Consider the following 25,557-nt stretch of genomic DNA (forward strand, 5'->3'; position numbering starts at 1 on the left):
TCAAAACAATCGCCATGCATTTTTTCTTCTTCTTGTGTTTAATGGTGAGTTAGTCTTATAATCACACCACATTAGCTGCAATCATTTTTAATCTTATCCTTGTTTCTCTTTCCCGTCTAGTAAAAAAAACGTCCAGTAGCAAAAAGAGACTTTTTAATTGCAGATCAACATTGTGTGATCTAAGAAAATGTTGTTTTTAACATTTGTGATGCATAATAATATAAACATCGGTTTATGTTAAAATAATGTTTTATAATTATAAAATATAACTTTATAATATAATAATATTACTGTAATGGCAAATCTCTGGAGATTGGTATGGTAATAGAGATTGGCATATAATGGAAATGGCCATACAATGTTCATTTTTTGGTCTTGGCGGAATAGATCTGCTATGCTGCTGCAGAGAAAGAAACTGAGACTTGCTACTGCAAATACATTCAAAGACATTGCTGTGAGAATGTAAGACATACATGAAATAACCCCCAAAGCAGATCTATACAGGTGGAGTTGGGGAAGGTGAAGGGTTTCTGAAAGCACACTGCAGACTGCTAACAGCAACACTACCGGTATTTGTTTGAATGTTGAGCCACAGCCCATTGGCCGCTGATGCAACAACAACCAATCAGCTGTGCCATGTAGATAATAACGTGTTCTCTACCAAATGAGTTACACCTATCAGCCTGCGCCATGAATGTAGAGTTTCATACCAGAACTAGGTAAGAATAATCTGTGCCGTCATGCCCACTAGGGCATCATCAAAAGGGTACGTGTGCGCTGAATACCTCTGAAGTTGATAGGTGTGTACAGCTCCAGAGCAGGTTTTGTCCACTTACTCTACATACCCTGAAAGTTACCTCAGTTTTTTAACTGAAAGTTGACCTAATCTGTTTACTGTAATTATATACGTATGTCACATAACCTGCTTTCTGTAATACCCCGCCTTTCTAGTGTACCTTTACAAATATTGCACACCCTCAGCATTGGCTCCTTTTGGACCTTAGGCACCAAAATTGTTAAAAATGTAGACAAAAGTATACCATTTATAATTTGCATACCAATGCAAAGTTAGTGACAATGTCAAAAGAAAGCAAAAGCATCTATACAAAAAAAAAAAAAAAAAAAAAAACACATCACTGGTAGAGAAGTGGAGATAATTATGTTTTTACCAACTGGTGCCATGCAAGTCAAGCAAAAATTATAATTGTGTTTTGATTATGTTGGCTTGACAAAGCTTCTTCTTTTTCTTCTTCTTCCGGTACTAAATTTTAAACAGTATCTCCTCCTATAGAGTTTTCAAGCTACAACCACCAAACTCAGTCAGACCTTCAGAGTATTCTGACACTGTATGCTTTTGTAACGATTTAGTTCCACGGATGACGAAGAATGTAGAAATAACAACAGTCTTAAACAGTATTAAACATAAGCCAACAACTCAAAAAGGTGTGCCATGCACAAACTCATTCTGGACAAAAACTGAGAGAAGAAACTTACAACATGCTATAAAATGCTATTAATCTGTTAAAACATGCTAGCAATGTGCTAAAACATGTTAATTCATGCTAGCAACATGCTAATTCATGCTTGAAATGTATTAAAATCTGCTACAAACATGCTAACAAAATGTGAAATAATACTAGACACATGCTAAGACATGCTAACAACATGATAAAACATGCTAGGAAGCTTATAAAACTTTCAGACAAGGCTTTGTCAAGCCAATTATCCTACGAACTTTACTTTCTAGTTGTGTATTATAACTATTAAATAATTAGTTTAGGCAATAATTAGGCAATTTGCGGTTTGAAATCCTTATTGGCATGAATTGCAAAGAGAGATTTATTGAATGGAAATTCCTGCAGACCTCATTATTTTAGAATTTCAGGCACATCATTATGACATATTAATATGAAAAATGAAGGAACATGGTCAGTCTAGACTAGAGCTTTGCTGAATGTGCTTTTGAACAGCACATAGTTTCCACACTGCCAGGAAATAACTCCTTCACTCTTGGACTGACTTTAAGAATGTTCTGCTCCTTTGCCAGTACCAGCCTAAGTACAGTCTAGTTTATTGGTTTTTAAAAAAATATTACAAATACAAAATGCTGAGGCACTCTTCATAGAATCTAGACAATATTACCAACAATAAATCAGTTATAAACCAAGAGATGAGTAGTTTAACACCTTAACGGATAGGGATTGGTGAAAGTGATATATGGTAGGCCTATGTGATTTTTTTTTTTGGAGGTATAAAGCTTCACAGTTCAGAGGATGTTTTCAGCTGTAAGTGGAATGTGAGCCACCCTTCCCCACAGCAATCCCTTATTTTCATAAATGTGTGTGTACATGCAAACATGATGAGATTACAGTAAAACTCCCAGTGTTAAATTAACTAGTGTTTGTCAGTTTTTATATAATCCAATGTGGATTATATAAACACTACTGGCGGTGTTCATTTAAGATTTGTTTTTTTTTCTATCTTCACAGTAACAAAGCACTGTGTCAATCCAAAGATGTGGATCTCTTGAAAAATGTATCATGGAAGGTGAATGTGTAAGAAAGATTGACGCATGTAATCTGACAAGCACTATCCAGTGCTGGTTCTAGAACAAGTAAACAAATTCTGCAAGAACTTTTCTTACAACTAATATCACTTTTCTAGCCTTTTATTTAAAGAAACTGATACATCCACTAAAATCACCTTGGGACCAAACTAACCACAGGTGTAGTTTATCACATCAACTATGAACTTGATCCACAGATGTGTAACACCAGAATGTGAACAAATGCTTTTTGTCTTTATTTTAAACCGCTTTCTTTCCATTAATTTTGCATAATTAAATAATTAAAAGTATCAAAAATTTCAATTATCGAGCATGCAAGTTTTTTTTAATCTCGTTTAAAAATATGTTTTTTATGTTTAGAAGTTTAGAAGAAGTTTATACTATAAATGTACATTTTATGACAATGGACTGTTTAGATGTGACTAATATCCATTTAATGTTTACTAACTTAATGCACAACTTAATTAACAGTACACTTTTTATAATTATTTATTTACTATTTATTCTTTTTTATTCATTTTTGATACATCATTTTATATTTACTTTTTTATATATATGGCCATCTCGTATATATTTAATATTGTATTTCGTTTATTATATTTTAAATATATATATATATTCATTTATTTTGAGCGTAGTGTATAGTGTAGTTATTGTATAAATTCTTCTGTTTGTTGTTGTTGTTATCCAATAAAGTGTGCTGTCATTTTGTCTCATTATGGTTGAACTGTGTGAATTATTTTATGACTATATTTTTTAGCCTTTTACCTTTATTCAGAAAGGACAGTGAAGAGTGACTGGAGAGTGATAGGTTGGGATCGGGAAACGACCGTGGGTCACATTTCACCCTGGGTCCCCTGTGAGCACTTGGACCTGAAAACGACACGGACGTGGCAGTAGTGATTTTGCAACTGTTTACTATCTCTTTTCCAAAGAGTTGGACTGGAAAAAGCACACGTGGACCCAAAGACCTTGTTTGAACCTAAACATAGAAGCATTTTAACATTAAACATTTTAAGCGTACGGCTACTTTTGACAGCGTAGACCATGAGGGTGACTCCCAAATGAGGAACATCAGGCGGGTCTTTGCAGTCGATCATCTGACCCCCATGTGATCCCCACAAGGCTCTTGAGCTGCTTATGTCGCTGCAGATTAAAGACTGCACACTAAGACAAAGAACAGGGTGGTTGTATTGCAAAGACAGTGGGCCTGTCAGAAATGCATAGTTTAAAGTTTCAGCCAAATGTCATTGAATATTTCGCTTTCATACTTTTAAAACATAAAAGAACATGGCATAATATTACCTCTCAAACGGTGTTTCCACCCTCACCATGTCCTGGGAAACACAAAGAGCTGCTTCTCACTGAGATATTGAATAATCAATATTTGTTATATGCAATAGTTTCTTATATGCATTTCAGTTGACACAGTAAAATTAGTATTTAGATTAGTAGGGGCATGATCTCGTTAGTATGCAGATGCGAATGAAAAATAATGCGATCATCAACAATAAACAGCATATAAATCAAAACGGCCTGCCGCCTAATGTGACAGCGTTAAATGTCGACCCAGGAAGTGGTTCTAGCACTATGCAAGCTTTGGGAGTGTTGATCTTTTTGAAAATGACCAAAAATGCTGGTGGTGGCTGGCAACTAAAAAAATTTAAACATTAAAAAGTTAAAATAGAAAATAAATGAATGTTAAACGTTTGAAAATGCTTGTTTCATGATCATAAAAACAACTTGAATGGCAAAATATCTTAGCATTTGGTTTGTTTGCTCTTTTTGAAAGTGGCACGCGAGCTGCATGAGTTTGTCTAAATAACCATGTTGATCATGTGCTTCAGAAGCAAGAACATCTGCCCGAACAAGTTCACTGTCTATCAATGTCACAAATTTATTTTTGATTACTGAGCTAGAATTTGAAATATTAGCCTTAAACCTTTCTTTGTTTTCAATTTTCAAATAAAGGTTTAAATGACCGTAAGTGTAACACTAGCAAAAATTCCACTCCAACTTAAAACATCGGTTGTTAAACCTAAGCTAACCTGAACTAAGACATTGGGTAACACTTTGTTTTGATGGTCCCTTCTGAACTTTATGTTGAGTAACTTTGCAACTACATGTCAGCTGTCATTAGAGTATTAGTAGACTGTCTGCTTAATATCTGCTATACTTGTGTTGGTCCTCTAAAAGACATTCTACTGACTAGAAGCAATTACATGCCAACTTATTCTGACCCTAACCCTACCAGTCTACTAATACTCTACTAACACTCTAATAGAGAGTTAGTAGACTTGTATAGGTGCAACATTACTTATCAGAATGAGTTAAAGGGACCATCAAAATGAAGTGAAACCAGACACTGAAACTCCCTCAGAGTCTAATTTTCATTCAAATCGAATTTGGCCTCCACCCTGACTAAAATTATTTAATCTCATTTATGATATATGTAGCCAAAGAAAAAAATTATGTACATAGACCTTATAATTCTATCAATGGCTTTTATTCCCCTTTAGTTTTAACGTGCTGATATGTTCTAATGAAAGGTGAACAATCACAGTGTGTGAGTAGTACATGATCACTTCAGGCATTAGTGCAGTCAGCAGGTTAACATTCTTATTATAGTTCATAACATTATTTATTTATAGCACACAACCACTCTTGGACTAGAGTGACCATTTTTTCAATCCAGCTGGCTCAAAGCCTGTGCTCGTGTTAGGTACTAAAGTTAGTTAGCGCTTCACACAGGTTATCAGATATATCAATAATGCAGTTCATTGCATTGCAATCACAAAGGCATCTGTGTGTCATGCAAAACTAATGAGATTTACCTGCATACAAAAGCCAATACCTTTTTCATTAACTCTGCCCTGTTTGTGTCTTCTTAATGCCAAGCGTGTCTGATTACTGTTTGAGTAGATGACACGCTTTAGATTTCCCTTCCTGAGAAATACAGAAGAAAGGCTAATGGATGTTTACGTAACAATTTGTGTAAAATTAACTTCACATGCTTTCAGGAACCAAGAGGCCTGGGTTCCTAGAAGCCCAAACCAGGGGAGTAGCCAGAACTTTTGATTACACCTTATTTTAAGGTGACAAAATTACTCAAATAAGTGTTGAATAGGCCTAATAATTTATTTACTACATTTACTACAGAGTACTATAAAGTTACGGTTAGGGTTTGGTTTAGGGTTATTTACTAATAACAGTGAATTATGCATAATTACAAGTAATACTTACATGTAGCAACATGTAACTATATGTTACTTTAAAATAAAGAGTTACTGATCTTTTTTTCAGGGCTGACCAGGTAAGACTCATGATTTCATTGGGGTGGCAAAAATAGTAAATAATAATAAAATCCTGCTTCAAATCTAGAGAAAATTTGCATTTAACTGTGACCATGCGTGGAATACCTTCGCACATAGACTAAACAGAAAAAAGATTTCTTCACTGATCGTGATTTTTAGTCAACACTAATAACCTTGGTTGCAATTTCTGGAGAGAAACCTGCATTTAAATGTGAGAGTGAATTCCTTTATGATCGTTCTACTTGCGTACGAAACTCCAGAATTGTGTTGAACGCACCGATGAATTAATTCGCACAAAAACACGCTTTTGCATTTCACTGCGTTACTTTTCCACTGTTTCCCAATGTGAACACTTGATGGACTTATTTGACCGTTGCACTCGTTTCTCGCTCTGCTGTGTTTTAAATGATCGTAGCTGCTACATCTTGCTATGGCAAGCCGTTTTTACCTTTATTCATTCGCAGAATATGAATTCTTGATATCCACAATTCAATTATCACTAGTAAAAATGCGATTGATATCAGGAATTAGGATTTCTACTAGTAACAATGGCAATTTTTTATATCAGGAATTACATTTCCTCTAGGACAAATTTAAATTCTTGATATCTGTAATTGTACTATTTTCATTAGTAAAATGTCACCATAGGCTGCCAATTCAAATTCAATTGTTGATATCAAGAATTGATTTCTTACCAGTTGAAAATTCCAATTTCACATATCAGAAATACAATTCCTACTTGTAAAACTTATAATTTTTTATATCAACAATTACATGGTTACTAGTAATATAAATCCCTGATATCAAAAACTAAATTTTCACTAGTTTAAATGTTACTTCTGGATATCTGTAAATGTATTTCAACATGTTACATTTGTTATTTCTGATATCTGAAAATGTATTTCTAATATCAATCATTATGAGAGCAATTCCAGACATTTAAAATGTCTCTCTTACTACTAAAAATCACATTCGTGATATCAGAAATTAACATTATCAGTCTCTAGTTACACAATCTATGGCAAGCTGATGAATTCTTGATATCAACAATTACATTTTCACTAGATAAAATGCTAATTCATGATATCAGGAATTGGATTTATACTAGTAACAATGGCAATTTTTTATTTGAGTGAAAATACAATTACAGATATTAAGAATTATAGTTTGTAGCCTACTAGTTAATTTAATTCATGCTATCATGAATTCGTATTTCTGCGAGTGATGACGTCAATGTTGAAATCAAGAATAAAAATGTACTAGTGGAAATAGAATTCCTGATATCAAAAACTGGCATTACTAGAATAAATATATTTAACTTTTACCCCGTGGAACATAAAATGTGTAATATGTTTCATTTTTTCCATATATTTTTTTGCCCACTTTGTCATGACTTATTTCATCTCTAGGGCAACAAATGAGCCAGGACTACATCTGTTACAAACTGCACGATGCCAACCCCTGGTCAGAGGTGGACAGTAACGAAGTACATTTACTCGAGTATCTGTACTTTCCTTGAGTATTCTTTTTTTTCTGGAAACTTGTTACTTTAACTTCACAACATTTGAAAGACACGTATCGTACTTTTTACTCCACTACATTTCTGTCAAGGTCCATAAGTAGAAAGTAGTTAGTCAGGACATGATTTTTTTTTCGTCTCTAAAACGTGATTGGATTTTTGCGGGTGTCAGACACGTGTCGTGAAGTTCGGCGACTAGTCCGATTTCTCTTTACTAGTGATCTGTGTTATTTATACGCAGATTGATGAGAACGGGTTGCTGTGAGAGACAGTATCGTTGTCACTAATGGTTTGAAAGTTATACAGCTATGGTTGTGCAGCTGGGGGTTTTTCTTCTTCTGATGAGTCTGTATTTACAGAATGTATTTGCATGAATGGATACACATAGATGTGTACTTCTTTTGTTGGGGTGGTAGGAGTGTTTTTTTTTTAATGATGAATATTGCTGTCTTTTTTTGTCAATTCAGTTGTTTAATTCCTATAGGTTTTGCAACATTATAAAAGCTCTTAATTCCACAGATACTACTATCTGGTCAGTGTATTCACTAGGATGCTTCAGATGCATAAGGTACTGTAACAATGCAACAATAATAAAACAATGCATTGACATTTACTTTTTACTTTTGATGGGGAACTCAAGTACTTTTAAAAACAAGTACTTATGTACTTTTACTGAAGTCTTTACAACTATGACTTGTAACAGAGTAGTATTTGACCATAGTATCTGTACTTTCACTCAAGTAAGGAAGTTGTGTACTTTGTCCACCTCTGCCCCTAGTTAATTTGTGCTCAATACTGTTGGGATAGTGATATCATGTTGTGATAGACGTCATGGCTGGTTCCTGTTATCATATCTCCTATGAGCATGAGAATGCACTGATATAGAGGTGGGAATTGTAATAAGAGCTACAGTATTGCAGTTCATAGTCAATTTAATGAGACCCTTCCCAGCACTGGCACCAGAACGACACAGTGCGAGGAGTGTAAGTAGGACACTGTAAGAGGGTATTAATATGACTGGTACTGTGAACCTCAAGGACTTCCACAAGTCAAACAAACTGATATTAGGTGGCTCTGACCTGGACCTAGAACAGATGTCTCAACAGAACATTATTTTAAATACTCAGCATGCACATAAACAGGATGTGCATTTAACATCATTCAGGTGTAAAAATCCAGCTGGCATTGTTGTTAGCATATCCACACAAACGGAAATAACGCAGAGAGTCAAACACTCAAAACACCGGTTCTCGACAGTACTATGAACATACAGAATCGATCTGGTCACAAATTCTATTATTACTTTGCATAATCATCCAAAGTAACCTAATTGGCATAACAGGGTAACTGATACCCATCTCTCAGGAATCCTTCTCAAGAATATTCCAAGCCTAGTCAACTAAAACAAATGCCTCAGAATAACACATTAGCTCCTTCACACCCTCGCAAGCTTCCTGGGGGCTTATGTCATTCTCAGAGCTTAGTAACACAAAAACACTTAGTGAAGGATGATTTCCCTATGGATTTCACGCTATATTAATAAAAATTAACTGGTTGGCAGAAGGTGGGAGCTTCTAAGTGTATTTTGAGTTAATATTTTAACGTTATGACAGTGAATACACAAACTGGGACACGGAAGTATTATCAGACACACCTTAAGGTCAACATCAATTCAACACCTATTTACTTTAACTCAAGTTTTAGACTTACTGTGAACTATTAAGTAATGCATGTTTCTGCAAAGAAAACCAAGGTTTTTCTTTGTGATCCTTGCTCTCCCTCTAAAACGCTGATGTCACTTAAGCCATGTGACTTCGCGTCATCAGCTGAGGGGGCTCCAGTGTCAGGACAGAGGGACACAATAACTCCATAACCACCCTTTAAAAAAACCACTGACTTCAGAACGATAGACCTGAAAGTGCCGTGATTATTAGATGACACTAACTGTTCATGTTCTCAGATTCAGACTTGTGCGTTTCTCTGGCAACGCTATTAACCCCAAAATTAATCTGTGTAATTTGAGTAATCAATAGACAAAACCACAATACTAAAAGTAACAGTCGTTAGTGCCTTAATAAACTTAATAATAGTTGATTCAGCTGGATATTAGATTTGTTATTCAACTCTGTGCTAGCTGCATTAAACTACTGTAAGTCTATTGTTTATTTTCAGATTATTCTAGTGTTATTAAGACATTAACAATAGTCAGTTGTACAAATTATTAAATGTAACTGTAACTACATTTTACCGTTAGAGCCATGGAGTATTTCCGAATTAAATTGCTTCTCAGATTCTCATAATTGCAGTAATTTCGACGTGCCGTGATGTAACTTAAAAAAAAAAAAGTCAGTATACATTTTTTTCCAAACCAGTTGACGTTAGTAAATCCTGGTTTAATTCACTTCATATTGACTTTAAACATTGTAAATGATTTGCAAAGAATGTGTATGCAGGCTGTGACATGAAAACACACTCAAAAGAGGCTAAAAGGAGACAAACAGCAAATGTTCAGGGGGAGAGGAGACATTGCTTTTAATTTAAAAATAAAGTTTTTTGCCTTAAATTAACAATGGATCTATATTCCAAGACAAAGGAGTGTAATGCCTACTGCTCAAAACAACTGAAGACAAGGATCTGTAATGCTATACAGCTAAAGGGATCTCCACAAAACGGCTTTTTAAAATAATGTAGGTGATTCAAACGAGGCGTCTCTTTTAGGACTCTCTAAATGGAGTACCTCGAGATGTTGCCTTCCCTGCCTTAAGTACTATAAAACTCACAAATGAAAAAAAAAAAAATGAAAAAAAAACATGTGGATGAGTGCACCACTTTGACCATGACTGGTCACAAGTCACTCTTACCTGTGTTGGCATAGTAATGCAACTAAGAGTAGAAAAAGTAGAGAAAATTTGCCTTCAACATATATAAATACTTCTTTTTACAAACAAAGTTAATCCAGAACTAATGTGCGATTAGGAAACTGGCAGTCCTTGCACTTAAACAGAAATATAAATTAAATAAAAACAAAATCCAAAGCTGCTGTATCCACCTAATTATGAGAGTATAAAGCTAGTTTCCTATAACGTCCCATGTTAACAGTAGATCACACATGAGAGCTGCTCGTACTAAGAAACACAAGATTCATCCATGAGATTCAGATATTGCAAAGCACTTTAAGACCTACAAAACGGTCAGTGGGACGGCGCATCCCCGCTGACTAAAGATTTGTCTGACGGTGTAAAGGTCTGTTCATGTGCGGTCAGACAGTGGGTCTGCAGGAGGTAAAAAAAAAAAGAAAAAAAAAGGTTGAAACATTACCGCCCCCTGATTTAAGACAGTAGGAGTCCAAGAGCCGCTGAGCCTGAGCCGGTTGTGTGCCGTCCGAACAAACAAACACTCTTACACAAGACATTCCTAGCATTTCATCTCTTGTACTCTCAATTGTGCCGCCCGAAGACCGCTCACAGCAGGATCATTTCAATGAGAATTAATACTCAACCTGAAGGTCTAAAACATGATCTTGGTGTTTTTAGAAACAAAGGCCGGTGGTGGACATGTATTTGCAGTTGTCCGATCATGTGATGTGTTTGTCCACTCAAACTATTGAGGCGTCTGGTCCAGCCTGCTTTTCTGTTTATGTTGTTAGTGGTGCTAGCCAATTGATCTGTTTGATGAAGATAATGTTTGTGAGGACGTTACTCCATGATGGCTCTGTAGATGACCGGTTCGATGTAGTCCTCCCTATAACGGGAGTTGATCACCCGCTGTCTTTTTGAGTCTTGCTTCACTTCCTTCTCCACAAACACCCCTTTGAAGCGCATGTCCGACGCCACAGACTAGAGACGGAAATAAAATGTATAATGTGTGTTAAACCACACAATAGCTCTGTGTCATGACAAGCTAATGTTACTGTAGTGATAAGATAGTTCAAGGAAAAGGTGTTTTGTAATAAGTTTCTTAATGATATACCACACACTTAATGAAGCAGAGCTGGCAGGAAATCACTCACCAGGCGGCCTTTAACACGTTTGGGCAGCTCCTCGTCCAAACTGTACACGTCTTCCCTCTTTACAGTAAGCTGAGAGTCATCTTCAAATTCCACCTGGAGAATAATTAAAAGAGCCATTTTTATATCAGCGTTACAAAAATCCACTTTAATTTCTCCTCAGATGAGCTGCGAATGAAGCCATAATAAAATTATATATACTGCTTTGCAACGGTAAACTGTCTACAGTTACGCTGTCTTCAGCTAATGTTGGAATAATTAATTTTCGAGTGTAACTGTACAACCAGTTTGTATGCATTTTGTGTACTTTTTGATTAAGGACAGTTATAATGTTTGCCAGAAAACACTACTCATTTAGCTGGGTAATGACGCGGCATGGTTGGGTGACAAAACTGCTTTTTCCGTCATTCCCTGTGGTGGTACTTTTGTGTTTCGAAGATGAACAAAAGTCTTACGAATTTGGAACAACTTGAGGGCGAGTAAATGACAGAATTTTCATTTTTGGGTGAACTATCCCTTTAAGGCCTCTTCACATCAAGGACGATAAGTATATAAATAAATAAAATAAATAATAAAGATAGTTCAAAAAATCTTTCTAAATAAAAATAAGAGAATAAGAATAGCAGAGTCCACACCAGAAGTATAATGATAAATAACTTTCAGAATCCTTTTTTCCAGCTGATGCATGCTAAAAACATTGACAGCCAATCAGAATCCATTCTGCTTTAAAGAGCTTGCACATTTAAAGCAACAGATGACAAACCTGCAGCGCGTGCTTAGAATAAACAGAACGATATCGTCCACTGGTGTGGACTCTAATGTAGTTATCGCTAGTTATTATTCTTGGTGTGAACCGGCCTTTAGTCAATAAGCGAAAAAAAAAAAAATTCCCATTGTGTCCATTTTCCAAAACTAAATATCTTAAACCTTGCCGTATCATCATGTTGACTTCAGCAACATTTTCATGGAAAATCCCAGGCAGCCTCAGGCTTATGAACCATAGCACATGGAGGAATATATTTTTTTTTTAATTCTGATTACACTACCATTCAAAAGTTTGGGGTTGGTTTTTTATTTTGATATTTAGAATGAAGGCTGCATTTATTTGATTCAAATACAGAAAAAAGTTACATTGTGAAATATTATTACAATTTAAATTAATTGTTTTCTATTTTAATATCTTGTAAAATGCCACTTATTCCTGTGATGGCAATGCAGCATTTTCAGCATCATTACTCCAGTCTTCAGTGTCACATGATCCTTCAGAAAACCAATTCAATAGCTGATTTGGTGCTCAAGAAACATTTATCATCAATGTGAAGTCAGTTGTATGGCTTAAAATGGTGGAAACCGTGATACTTTTGTTTCAGGATTCTTTGATTAATAGAAAGTTCAAAAGAACAGCATTTTTTTTTATTTTTTTTTATTTATAAAATTATAAAATGTCTTTACTGTCAATATGATAAATGTATTATTAATATTATTGACAATAACAGTACACATCAACAGTAGATTTTAATAACAGTAGTTTTATCATGTTGCTGTTTTATAAAAGCGATAAGCCCCCGGAGTCAGTGGGTTACAGTGATTTTAGCATGGGTAAGGAGTGAAATTTAAGCCTACTGCATGACCCGTCAAAGCTTATTGCCTCAATAATAGCAACAACAACGAAGGTCAATGTCATGAAAAAAGTTCAAAAACTGCCTCTATCGAAAAATATGACACATTATATATATGTGAATAGTTATGTTAGTGCATGTTATGATATTAAACTTTAACAGTGTACAGTACAGATTTTTAGTCTGTCTTCTTATAGTTACACTATCCTATTCACTGAAAAAAACTGTGATCCTACTGTTACCCACGCTATCCACTTTGCAGTGTCTGAAGTTGAACTTTAACCCAAATCGTGTGCACAATTGTGTTTGTTGTCCTCTGACCTGGTACATTGGGATGATATGGTCAGACACAAATTTAGCTCCATAGATCAGGCCATCTGTCCAGCGTACTTGAACTACGTCGCCCTCTGACGGTGGACCGAGCTTCAGACAGTCTCTATTCTGAGAAATAAAGACCAGCATTGCTTCAGTACACTGTGCATTTGATCACTAAACATAGTTTTGAGCTGCATAGCCCCTCACATACCACTATATCCTCAGGGAAGAGGTTGTCACTGAATGAGCCATCATCGAAGATAACCTCGTAGAAGGTGGCTTTGGTCAGCTCAACCACCTCACAATAGTAGTATCGTTTATTTCTGTGCTTGCAGATCACTTTCTGCCCCTTCACCAACTCCCGCATTGATGCCTTGTTGCGCTGCAGAAGATGACATCAGAGATTAGACATCTAAGATAACATCTAACACACATCTTTTGAAGAGTTAACAATAGTCCGCTAACATACTTGGCTTACAGCAAACAAATTGCTTATACTTGAAATATGTGTACATGCTGGCTCAAAGATTAGAATTCCACCCTGCTGAAACACCCAGACAGGCCAGTTCCTGTAAAACTCTTTTTTTTAGTGGTTCTACCACTTGTGCCAAGTTTTGAGAAATTAATTTTTATGAATTATGTTTGATATTGTTTTTGTATTTTGTATAAGTATTTGGAGAGTCACACTCTATGGCATTTTACAACCATACAATTTACAATTCATAAAAATATCAAATTATCAGATTTTTAAGAGAATACAGTACATGGCCTTGACCCACAGTAATGAGAGTCTGCAGGGGTCCTCTCTATGATATCATTTCCTTTACGTATTTTAGTATTCTGCATGTCTATGGTTTAATCAGCAGTAAAGCAGATTTGCTCAAATATTTTTATTTCAAATAAATAAGATTATCGCTGACTGCTTAAGGTTTTCTTCTTAAGAATTTCACACTTTTAAAGTTGAAAAAGTTTTCATGGAATGAAAGTAGCAGCAGATGTTTTCCTTCTCTATAGTGATGTTCAGCAAAAAAAAAAAAAAAAATCAATTGGTTATTGTTGCCTGAAGCGAGGCAGATCTGAATGCAAACTTGGTCGATTAAAAGAAAGGGACAGGTTTAATGAGCCTAAAATGATTAAGTTCTATTTACATGACCAGAGAGAAGTCTGTCAATTCAATGGAAGATCAAATCATTACATTTCTGATTTAAAATAGATAAATAAATAAAATATATGCATGGATGAATGGTTCACAATAAGATAAATAACAAGCACTCAGAAAATAGGTGAATTTCCATTTCATGCTGACTTTAATGAGGCTTTTTTCTTCTTTATAATATCAGGACAGTTGTATCACCCTGATATTTTTGAATGACAGGCGAATTTGCAGCAAACACGATACAGTTTGATTGGACGTTGGACCTTTGATGTCAACAAGACATATGGGAAGTATTTTTTTATATATTTTTCTAACTATGTGCAATTATACGGTTATTTGCATTTGATTATTTCCCTTTAGTATTGTTTCCCTTTACAGCCCGACCGATATTGATTTTTGGGGGCTGATGCCGATATTAGGGAGTAAAAAAAACTCCCTAATATCTATTTCCCTTCCTATATTAGGAACCACCAGTGCAGAGCAGAGGCAGTATACCAGGAAATGAAGGATAATCTGTCCTATTATCATACCCTTATTGTGCCATTCAATGTAGTTAAAGGCAAAAACAGTGAACAGGCTTCTATATGCGTTTCCATTGTTCAGGTGTTATATCTAGATCATATCATAGGTCATGTCATATCTTTGCTATCACCCTCTTTTCAATTGTATTCCTCCTGAACATGTCTGTATTGTGTCTGTACCTCTATTTGGCTGCCGCCCTTGTGTCTCCAGCAGGTGAAATAAACAACGAATGGCCAATCGTCTGGGTGCATTTGAACCCCGGCTGCCTGTGCACAGGTGGCGTGAAAGGAAGATGAGCAGCGGCCGTGTGAGCACTGCACACAGCAACTCGAGCTCCTCTTCACCCACTTACGACAGAACTGGCATTTCTGAAAAGGAACCATTGTTAGTCATGCTTTTAACAATAGAAACTTGACACAGGCTTGAGTTAAACAAATTCTGATGAATTTAGAAAGAAATTTGTAAGACTGACTTTTTTGTTCTTTGCTTAGGGGTAAAACGTAGTTTGAAATACGTGAGCAGCGACATACTGTTAGTGAACATACTGTTAGTGAACATACTGTTAGTGAACATACTGTTAGTGAACATACTGTTAGTGAACATACTGTTAGTGAACATACTGTTAGCGAATGCCACCCACTCTGCTGAGAATTTAGATTATTATGTAAATACTGTATGTGCTGCTCGTTTTTTCTCTCAATAACAAAATAAACACAACAAAATTGAGAAAACAGCAAGCATTTTTTAATAAAGCATAAGAAAAGAATCCGATCATCATAGCAACGTGGATATGTTTGCATGAGCTCTGCAGTAAAGCCATGTCACGTTTATTTATATAGCACTTTATGCAATAGATTGCTTAAAATCAAGCAGCTTTACCGTATTAATTAAACATGAAAAACAGTGTCAGTGTTTCATCAGAAGTACAACTTTTCTACTATAAAGCAGCTCTCCAGTGTGTTCATGTTTTCACTCGCGGGTCACGCCTGACCTCTATGGGTTGAACAGGAGAAATGAAGAGGAAAAGATTTCCACGTGAAAGAGGGCACACTTAGCTATTACGTATGGCCACGGAGTCGGACCAATGGTAGTACAAAGGTGTTTACTAGCCGTAGCAAACTTTTCCGGAAAGCTCGCTTTGGCAAGCTGTTTCGAACTCCCAATACGAACTCCAAACTAACTTCGTTTTGGCCTGATTTTGTTCTAAATAACGTCACATCAGCTCGTTCTTCGATTTCGCTTTAAGTTTATCGTGGCCTTAAGAGTAGAGATGCTGCCAACCTACCTACTATTTTTCAGTAATATATATTAAAAAAAATTCAAAACCCTGCTGTTCTCAGAATAGCAAAGCTTTTACAGTAACACGATAATTTTCCAATGGATAGCATGAAAAAATGCTTCATTGCCATATTTTGTTTCATATAATATTGCATGCACATACATTTTCATTCAAAAGTTTGGGTTCTGTAAGATTTATTCATTTTTATGTATTAATTGACTAACCCTAAACCAGTGTTGGGTAAGTTACTCTAAAAAAGTCATTAATTACATCTTCAACAGTGTAATTAAATGACTCATTTTTGTACTAGCCAAGATTTCTCAAATAAATTATATAAATCCACTTTCCCTCTATATACCAATCAGCACAGCATTTAGATTGTGTCATATGTTTGTGCAAAACTTTAACTCACCAGCTTAAATCTCTGAAGCGGGATATTACCGAGATCAACAGGACTGCGCTCTGCAATGTTCACGAATCGAGCCTCCAGCACAGCCACGGCACATAACACATGAACCCACCTGCAACAAAAACACATTGTCAACCAAATCAGGTTTCACTAGCGCCTAAAGTAAAACCGTTCACATGACATGCTGTCAAGCAGCTGAGAGAGTCAGTACATAAAAGTGTCATTCAGCTGAGAGGAATGTGTGCTATTGAAAATGTGCAATCTGACCATGAAGGGCTCCCTCAGGAGGCTGCTAGGTACCTACTTGTCATTGTTTGCCTTCTGCAGAGCTCCTCCTCTCAGAGAGCATAAACAGCAGTCCTGAGGGAAAGAGACAAACGCATGGTCACAACACTGAGAATAATAAACAAACGAGTTAAAGTGTGAGCAAAACCTTGTCACGCATGAGGGCAGATATGATAGCGCACCCTAGCAGCTCGAAAAATGCATGGCAGAGGTTTAATAAATAAATCCAACTGTAAACCTAAACAAGTGATCCAACTAACCTGATTAGTGGCGTCCGCTTCACAGCGGGAACACATCCACCCATCCAGCTTAGTATCCTGAGACACACCATAACAACCTGTAGACAAAACATCCACAATTCATTCAATTATCTTTTTACAGGTAGCAGACAAATTACATGGATATAAACATTTCTTTTGCAACATAAAAACTTTAGTATAGCATTTATACCAATCAATAAAGAAAAGTGCATATTTTTAAATTATGTAACTGGTTACCATCTCAAGATTTTCACTATGTTTCACCAAAATCAAAATCAACACCACTTTAGGGTCCTATCATACACCTGGCGCGACGCTAGTGTCTTTTGCTAGTTTCAGCCCGACGCAGTTTTCGTTTTCACATCCTGCGCCACGTTGTTTAAATAGCAAATGCATTTGCGCCCATCTGTTCGCCCATGGGTGTGCTGGTCTGAAAATGAGGAGTGTTCGGGCGCATTGTTGGCGCGTTGGTATTTTGATCCAACTGAAACCTGGTCTAAAGTCAATGGCGCAGTTTTTTTTTTATTATTTAAAGTGCGCATGAGTAATATGCGCCTATAGGCAGGTCCACAACGTGCGTACACTCTGCTTATTACACACACACGGACGCGCCACACAAACTAGCCAAATATTACAAATAAAAGGATTACAATGTAAATTAATCCTTGCTGAATGAAAGTGTTAATTTCTTTCAAAAAAATCTTACTGACCTCAAACTTTTGAATGGTTACGTAAAAGGCAAACAAAATTATAAAGGAAGTAGAAAAATGCTTATAAAATGCAGTGATTGCCAGGACATGTAATTTCAACTGCACATATTTCAGAGGCAACAGTGAAGGACAAACTTACTGGTGTGTACGCGCACACTACACACAGAGCAGCTGACGAGTTGGCTAGTGCCATCTTTATCCAGATTCGGGGTGGACAGGTGTCCCTCAGAGCTGCTGGTGAAGCACATCTCTGGAATCAGCGGCATGGTCCTCTGCTCTCCTGCTTCAGCTGCAGAACCGCACTGGCTCAGACAGATTACATCACTCTACACAGATGAAACAGCAATGTGCAGGGCACTGTCTTTTAGAGGTTCGCACAAGTCATCTTTCAATTATCAGCTCACGAATAAAAGAATAATTACTTCTGATTGCATCACATCTTTTAGCCTATTTTGTCTTCACAATCCACCAGACATAAGTGTGTGATTTCTGAGCCACTAGTAGCATCAAACAGCCAGTGACACAAATGTCATTTGGCTGGTTCGCACAAATGAAAACTGAGTAATAATAGATTTTCGTGATGATGGTATTAGCATGTGTTACCTGTGTGTACATGTGAAAGAGGGCACACACTGCACAGTAAGGCGGTTGCTGGCCCATGCGGAAGTTGAAATCCTTCTCAACTTTAAAATTGCGCGGCTTGCTTTGCCACATGGGAGCCAGGAGTCTGGCCCAGGGATCGGTCTCCTCTGGCTCTGCTGCTGGTACCTGAATCTCTGTGGAGTGAAGGAGTTCATGAGAAAGAGCAAACAGTGATGCACCAATAAATGAACAACATGAAACAGACCCTAACCGTCATCACTGGAGTTCTCTCTGAGCAGGGGATGCAAGCACGGCAACTTGCTGAGTGGCTGCAGTTTCCTCTTCATGCTCTTATTCTCTTTCTCTCCCTCAATTTCATGCTGAAAAAAAAAGCAAGAGGCGTTCATTTCATTTGGATATGCATTGCGGAAGTGCTTCATTTTGAGCTTGTTTTTAAAACATTATTTGTGATGTTTTTGAAAAAAGCCGAATATATTTCATGTGCATTAAAATTAATTAATTTCTCATAATTATCACTATTAAAAACAGTGCTGCTTAATATTCTTGTGGAAACTGCCATACATTTTATTCAGGATTCTTTGATGAATAGAAAGTCCAAAACAACTATATTTATTTGAAACAAATCTTTTGCAACATTATAACAGTCTTTACTGTTTTGGTTAATTTAATGCATCCTTGCTGAATAAAAGTATTAATAAAAATAAAAAAATAAAATAAAATACTGACCCAACTTTTGAACCTCATACTTTTTTTTTTTTTTTTACGTTTTATTTAGGTATGCAAAATATACTGGTACCATGTCAGTTATCAGATATTTTTTCATTTATCAGTAATTGCTGTTTTCAGATATTTAATTATGCAGCTCATTCCACTATTTTTACATTTAGATTATCTTTGAAGTCATCTAACTAATTTAAAAGTAATCATTAAAAACATTAATACATTTAATAATATTTCATCTTCAATAAATCTTAAAACGAATTTCAATTATCATACTGCACATTCTAATGTTATGATGCCTGAATTCACATTTAAAAGCATTGATTTTAGAGATTTATTTTCAATTTACTCAGACAAGATACAGATCCCTATCCATTCAGTTAACAGCCATAACATACAATTTTCATACCACCCCGATTTAATTGCATAGTATATTCCCACTCGCTTTTTTTATATGTTAAAGCACTCGACTACAAAATGCTCCTTTTTGAAATATACACACTAAGACAATGCAGTTACCAACCTCTGTGTTTGGTTGTGGAGTTTGCGTATTTGGCCTCACATCTAGTTGAATGTCTGGTTCTTTGAGTTCTTCTCTGAGTTTCTCTGTCCTGGTTTGCTCAGGTTTACAGAGCGCTGATTTGGCTGCATAGCTTTGGACCTGTAGGGCATCTGAAGGGCTCAAGGTCCGATGAAAGAGAAGGCTCGCCACCCCTGGTTTGGTAGAAATCCGTGGCACGGCTGACAGGCAGTGAGGGACAGTAGGGACAGATGCTATAGAGAGATGACGCTTTGGGAAGGACTGGGTACAGGCTGAGGACAGAGAAGTAGTTTCAGTCACAAGGTTTGCAGCACTACAACCCGCACCCCTAACACACTCCCCAGATGCAGGACTTCTGGAAACTGGAAGCATCTTTAAACTGTTCGAACCTGTCAGTGGCAGAAGGTTGTCTTCGTCCTTCAGTTCTGAAAAACATTTTATCAAATGTAAAAAACAAAGGAGTTCCAACAACCACGATCACTTAAAGTTTTTTAGGGTATAACCACAGGATGTACCTTGATACTCTCTGCATTGTTCTATGTATGGAGTCAAGCGCCCCTTCTTTCCATATTCAGCCTCGTCGTCAATTGTTTCACTCTTTGGAAGAACTTCCTCTGGTAAGTCCAGACACACTCTGTGTCTTTTGGTTCCTATCCTTTGTTTGGACAGGCTAATTTAATTGGAAAAGGCAACATTGGAGATTGATATTACATGTTTTTTACATATCAGTATGTACGATGTAAGAAGTAAAGTGAGCGTAACTTTTTTACCTTTTCTTTTGTCCCTCACTACTTTGGTTCTCAATGAGTTCCTGAGCGCCACTCTTTCCAGCCTCTCCACCTAAAAACTCAGCTGCTTCAGGCGTGGGCTTGGAGTGGTCAATGGGAGCATTGTCCTTCCCCGCCAACCACAGCTCGTAGCGTTCGGGCTGAAATTTCCTTACAAACACATCCATGGAGATCTTCACCATGTCTTTCCTACATGAACACTGAGGGAAAAATATACAAGATTGATATTTTTATATATAAGATTGACGCACTATGTTGTGTACAGGCATTTCAGTACACAATAAATAAAGTTTGGGGTCAGTAATATATCTTTTTTTAAATAAATGAATACATTTATTCAGCAAGGATGCATTAAATTGATCAAAAGCATCAGTAAAGACAATCATAATGTTACAAAAGCTTTATATTTAAATGTTTCTATTTCAGCTCTATTCATCAAAGAATCCTTTTTTTATTTTAATATTTCACAATATGACTATTTTTTATCACATAAATGTCGTTAGAGAGCATAAGGGTCAGAAAACAAAAAGATTATTGACCCCAAATTTTTGAATGAACTTTTTTTACATAATTTTTTACCAGTATGGCTTGTTTTCCATAGTCGATCCATCGCCTTGTGGCAAAGTTAGTAGATTCCGCACAGTTAAAGCCATGATTAAAGCCTGCATGATAGCTGTACGGAAACGTCACCATGAACTCTCCTGCATCCTGAGTGATCTACAAATCAAAAAAGGACAATAACATCACAAAGCCTCCCAAACATAAAGTTACAAAAACGTGTATTCTAAGGAAGCATAAAAATAAAAAAAAGTCATCAGTCATCAAAATGCACTCATGATCATAAAAACATACCTTTTCAAAAGGAATGCCATACTTCCTTAGAATTGAAGGTGAAATAAGAGTCATCTTGTGTCTAAGAAATGCTTCACAGTTTTGTGAACTTCCAGGGAAAAAGCCTGTATAACAATGGCATGTATTATATATGAGAAAATATAAATCAAGCAAAATATTTGTCAAATTGTGTGTGCAGAATTGACGACAAAAAAAGCTGTTTACCTTTGGCTAACCGCTCCAGTCTTTTTCCATGCTCTGGAGGCACACAGTACCTATGAGATTCCAGACGAATTTAGCACTTGGCATCAGGACAGACAATTACAACAACCATCTTTATGCCTAAAGGCACACATTTTATCTACAGATTACATTTTTCTATAAAAAAAAAATCAATTCAAGACTTTATTTGAAAGCCGCAGGTGCAATTACCAGGACTTTGGTTCCCCGAAGTGCAAGTAATTAATGCTGTAGAGATCCATGTCCTCAGTGTGCCAAGCAAAAGTGGTTTTCCACATGCCAAAGTAGAGGTAGGGTGTGTTTACTCCCTCTATAGTAATACCACTTTCATGCTCCACGGTGTCAAGGATGGTATTCAAATGCCCTACATTCCATTCCTTGACATCCTGCATAAGACACGAAAAAAGAAACAATGACTCCATTCACTTCAGAGCTCTCAAACCAAAAGCGAAACCCAAAAAAATAAAAAATAAAAATCAGATTGCTTACAAGCGTTTACTCACCGGGTCATAAAGAGTCCCATTCACATCAGCTCCATAGATGGGAGGGTTAAAGGTTACATTTTTCCAGTATTTCCTTTCAAGCTCTTCAAAATCATCATACCGAGGGCTACAAAACCTTAAAAAGGAAGGACAGGTGTGTTTATAATCAATTTCTACTAGAAAATGAGTAACAAGAAAATGAGTCAACAACACTTACTTGTCGCTGTTGGCTGTTTTGCGGAACTCTTTCAGAGTCATGGATTTTTTCTGGATGTTGTACTGTGTAAACAGCCCCGACTGCCCAGTCACAACCTGCTGAATCGGTGCAGGTATTGGCAGGTCGTCAATGTCATCGTATGAACGTCGAGGCTTCCAGTTTTGGGGTGGGATGATCTGTAGTTTAGAAAAATAAATGTCATTTTGTGAATGACTTATTGACAGCAGTAGAAAAATAAATAAATAAATGTTTGCTAAGAAAGTAGGGTTTTCCTCTAACCTTGGCCAGGCCTGCCTTGTGTGCACCTTGGGACTCCATGTACGCAATGTAGCGGGTGAAGTTCTTGAACTCTTCAACAGTGGGGTAAAAGGTCATAATACCCCTCGAAATCGGCGTGTCTGATGCCATCTTGACCGACCGAGTCCTTAGCACCTGTATGACAAATGTTATTGGAACTGTATTCTCAAAGTACAACTAATATAAAACAGACTATATTAGCAAAATACTGAAACATAAAAAAAAAACGTTATTTGACATTAAAATAGTCATGTTTTAAAGCACTATATAACAGGGGTTTTCAATCTTTCAGATGCCATGGATCACCAAAAATGATCTTCCTTGTGTGAGGGACCCCCATCCTAAAATTTAAAAGGCATCTTCATATTATCATGTATAAAAACCCAATTTATACTGTGAAAATGTGTCTAAAATATTATTTGGAAAATATCTAGTAATCTTACATTACATTGCACTGTACTGTTAGATTTAGTATGCATTTATTTACACATCTATTTACTCATTTTGATTTTGATCTTTATTTGTTATGCAATTAACTATTTATTCTACACTTTTTTTTTTACACTGTTTTCCTTTTAACTTTTCCATGGACCCCCTAACCTGGACCCCCCACAGCACAGTTTGAAAACCCCTGCTATATAATATGTGGGATGACTTTAGACCATTATTATACGATTACCCAGACAACCAGTCACTTTGACTTAATTTACATCACAGTCATCGCATTACTGTCATGCTGGGTTGCTAGGTTTCATTAACTTCCTTTAATATTGTTAACCGCAGATGTGGTTTAAAAAACTTAAACCACATGTGACAAACTACATCCGAGTAGCATTCCGGTGTAAAGGCTGGCAAATAGGCCTTATATGGCTAAGACAGTGAGACAAAAACCTCATATTCTTACACCGCAACCCGTACAGTGTACTGTACACAATACACGCCACGCCCATTCGCACGCCCCGCCTTGTATTCGGAAGATCTGATGCTGATTGGCTAACACCAGCGTCTCTTTAAAAGTCGTATAGCTAGGCTAACGAGTTAGGCCAAACGTAAACATTACATGTACAAATTTATCATTAATTTATCATCGGATAAATTAAATATCCAACCTATACAAAGTACACGACAGGCTGTGCAGAATATACCAAGTATAACATATAATGTGCGTAAATTGGGAAACTAGCTGTTGGATGCAGTAGTGAAAGTGCAACGATTAGCGTTAGCTCATCGAAGCTAGCAACTTTACCACTACTAACAATGCGTTTAAACCGTATATTATAAAAATAGCTTGAATACAGAAAATAATAAGGAGGTTATATGCACATATTTACTTACTGACTGTCGAACAAAATGCTTATAGCTGCCCTCAACCTTCGCAGAGACGTTTAGCTAACAGCAGATCCTTCTCCTGACAAACCTCCATCAGCACTCGCACACTGCGCACGCGCACACAGGATTTGTTTACTATATTGGTCCACCCACGCCAGTCACCTTAACCAATCAAATCACTGTCACGTTTACATTAGCCTGCCTGTTGTTTGCCTTACATGTTTTACATCGAGTCGCTCATTTAATAGCAGTAGCAGTAATACGTTTATGGCAAACATTTTAAATTAGTCTCAGTTTTATGTTAAAATGTTTGCCTTGTTAACACATAGGAGTTTGACTCATTACTAATACAAAATTACACTGCGTCCATTTGTCCAATTTACTCCAACCAAAAGACAAATTTCATGATAATCCCCGAAAAAAAGACTTTAATTTTAAAACCATAAAGAATAAAATGTAAAAAAGATTTTGTTTTACATTTTATAGCCGCAAATTTGAATGCAAGCATACATGCATGCATTTATGTATGTAATTTTAATAATGGTAATGTACAGCTTCTTTTCATCATACCAATAAATAATACAACCAATAAATAAATAGTGTAAATATTAGGCAACCAGTGAAGCTACTAGAATCTGAATCTGAATGATGTTCTGTAACTGCAGTATCTTACAAGTAGCAGGACTTATCTGTCTGTGACTTGAGGTGTATCCTTGATATTCATTTTTTACTGATCGGCGATCGCGCAAGAGAGGATTTTATGGCATCATATCTTGGTCTACGTGCCAATCAAGACATGGACTCATCTTTAAGCTTCTTGGATGATGATGAACATTTGAACTTTTTTGATTCGATCTGCTTTAACATCTTAAATGCTGTTGCTCCTCTGAAGGTAAAGAGAAAAAAACCATAAACACAACTCGAAGCCCTTGTTAACTGACAATGTCCGTTCTCTCAGACAGATCTGTAGAAGGGCTGAACGCAAGTGGCATAAGGATAGACTACAGTTCCTATGAAATCTTAAAGGATTCCCTCTCTGCTTTCCGGCGAGCTGCTAATGTTGCACAGCGTAAATACTTTTCAGAATTGATTCTATCTAACAGCAATAGGCCCAATGCCCTATTTTCAATAATTGATTCTGCTCTTAATCCCACTACTAATCAGTTCCCAGAGATGTCTAACTCTCTTTGTGAGGATTTTGCAATATATTTTAATGAGATCTCACTGATTCAATCTCAAATGCCTACGTCAGCCACGCCACTTGATGACCCCGTCTGCTCTTCTATTTTGAATTGAATTTATTTCAGGATAACCCCTTGAGATGTAACATCTCATTTTCAAGGGGGTCCTAAGCATATGTACAGACACAAAGGTTAATCACACAGTACATATACAAAAAAGACACAGACACAAACATATGCAAAACAATACCTCGCTCACCTGCCCTTGCACCCACAATTAACTTAGCACACATATTAAAGTATATTGACAAATAATCAGCCGAATGCATTAAACAACTAATGCGTCATTTATCAATATGCCTTATAAC

General features: G+C 36.5%; 1 protein-coding gene across 2 annotated transcripts; it reads right to left on the reverse strand.

Moving 5' to 3' along the window:
• Positions 1 to 9,906: 9,906 nt before the first annotated feature.
• Positions 9,907 to 24,121, reverse strand: kdm4ab (lysine (K)-specific demethylase 4A-b). Of its 2 annotated transcripts, XM_082172748.1 has the most exons (23): positions 24,015 to 24,121; positions 22,662 to 22,814; positions 22,383 to 22,558; positions 22,187 to 22,301; positions 21,876 to 22,069; positions 21,669 to 21,718; positions 21,465 to 21,568; positions 21,192 to 21,329; positions 20,595 to 20,812; positions 20,340 to 20,494; positions 20,214 to 20,249; positions 19,807 to 20,096; positions 18,814 to 18,922; positions 18,564 to 18,736; positions 18,100 to 18,286; positions 17,251 to 17,327; positions 17,010 to 17,065; positions 16,709 to 16,817; positions 15,197 to 15,385; positions 13,551 to 13,721; positions 13,346 to 13,465; positions 11,409 to 11,501; positions 9,907 to 11,235 (listed from the first exon to the last, which is right to left on the reverse strand). In XM_082172748.1, exons 2-23 carry the CDS (start codon positions 22,788 to 22,790, stop codon positions 11,095 to 11,097), a joined length of 3,030 nt encoding a protein of 1,009 aa, XP_082028874.1. In that variant the 5' UTR covers positions 22,791 to 22,814; positions 24,015 to 24,121; the 3' UTR covers positions 9,907 to 11,094. The 2 variants fall into 2 exon arrangements, with proteins under 2 accessions (XP_082028874.1, XP_082028873.1); XM_082172747.1 differs by having other exon boundaries at positions 19,807 to 20,249.
• Positions 24,122 to 25,557: the final 1,436 nt, after the last annotated feature.

Source organism: Leuciscus leuciscus (genome assembly GCF_965113295.1).
Source record: "Leuciscus leuciscus genome assembly, chromosome: 6".
NCBI lineage: Eukaryota > Metazoa > Chordata > Actinopteri > Cypriniformes > Leuciscidae > Leuciscus > Leuciscus leuciscus.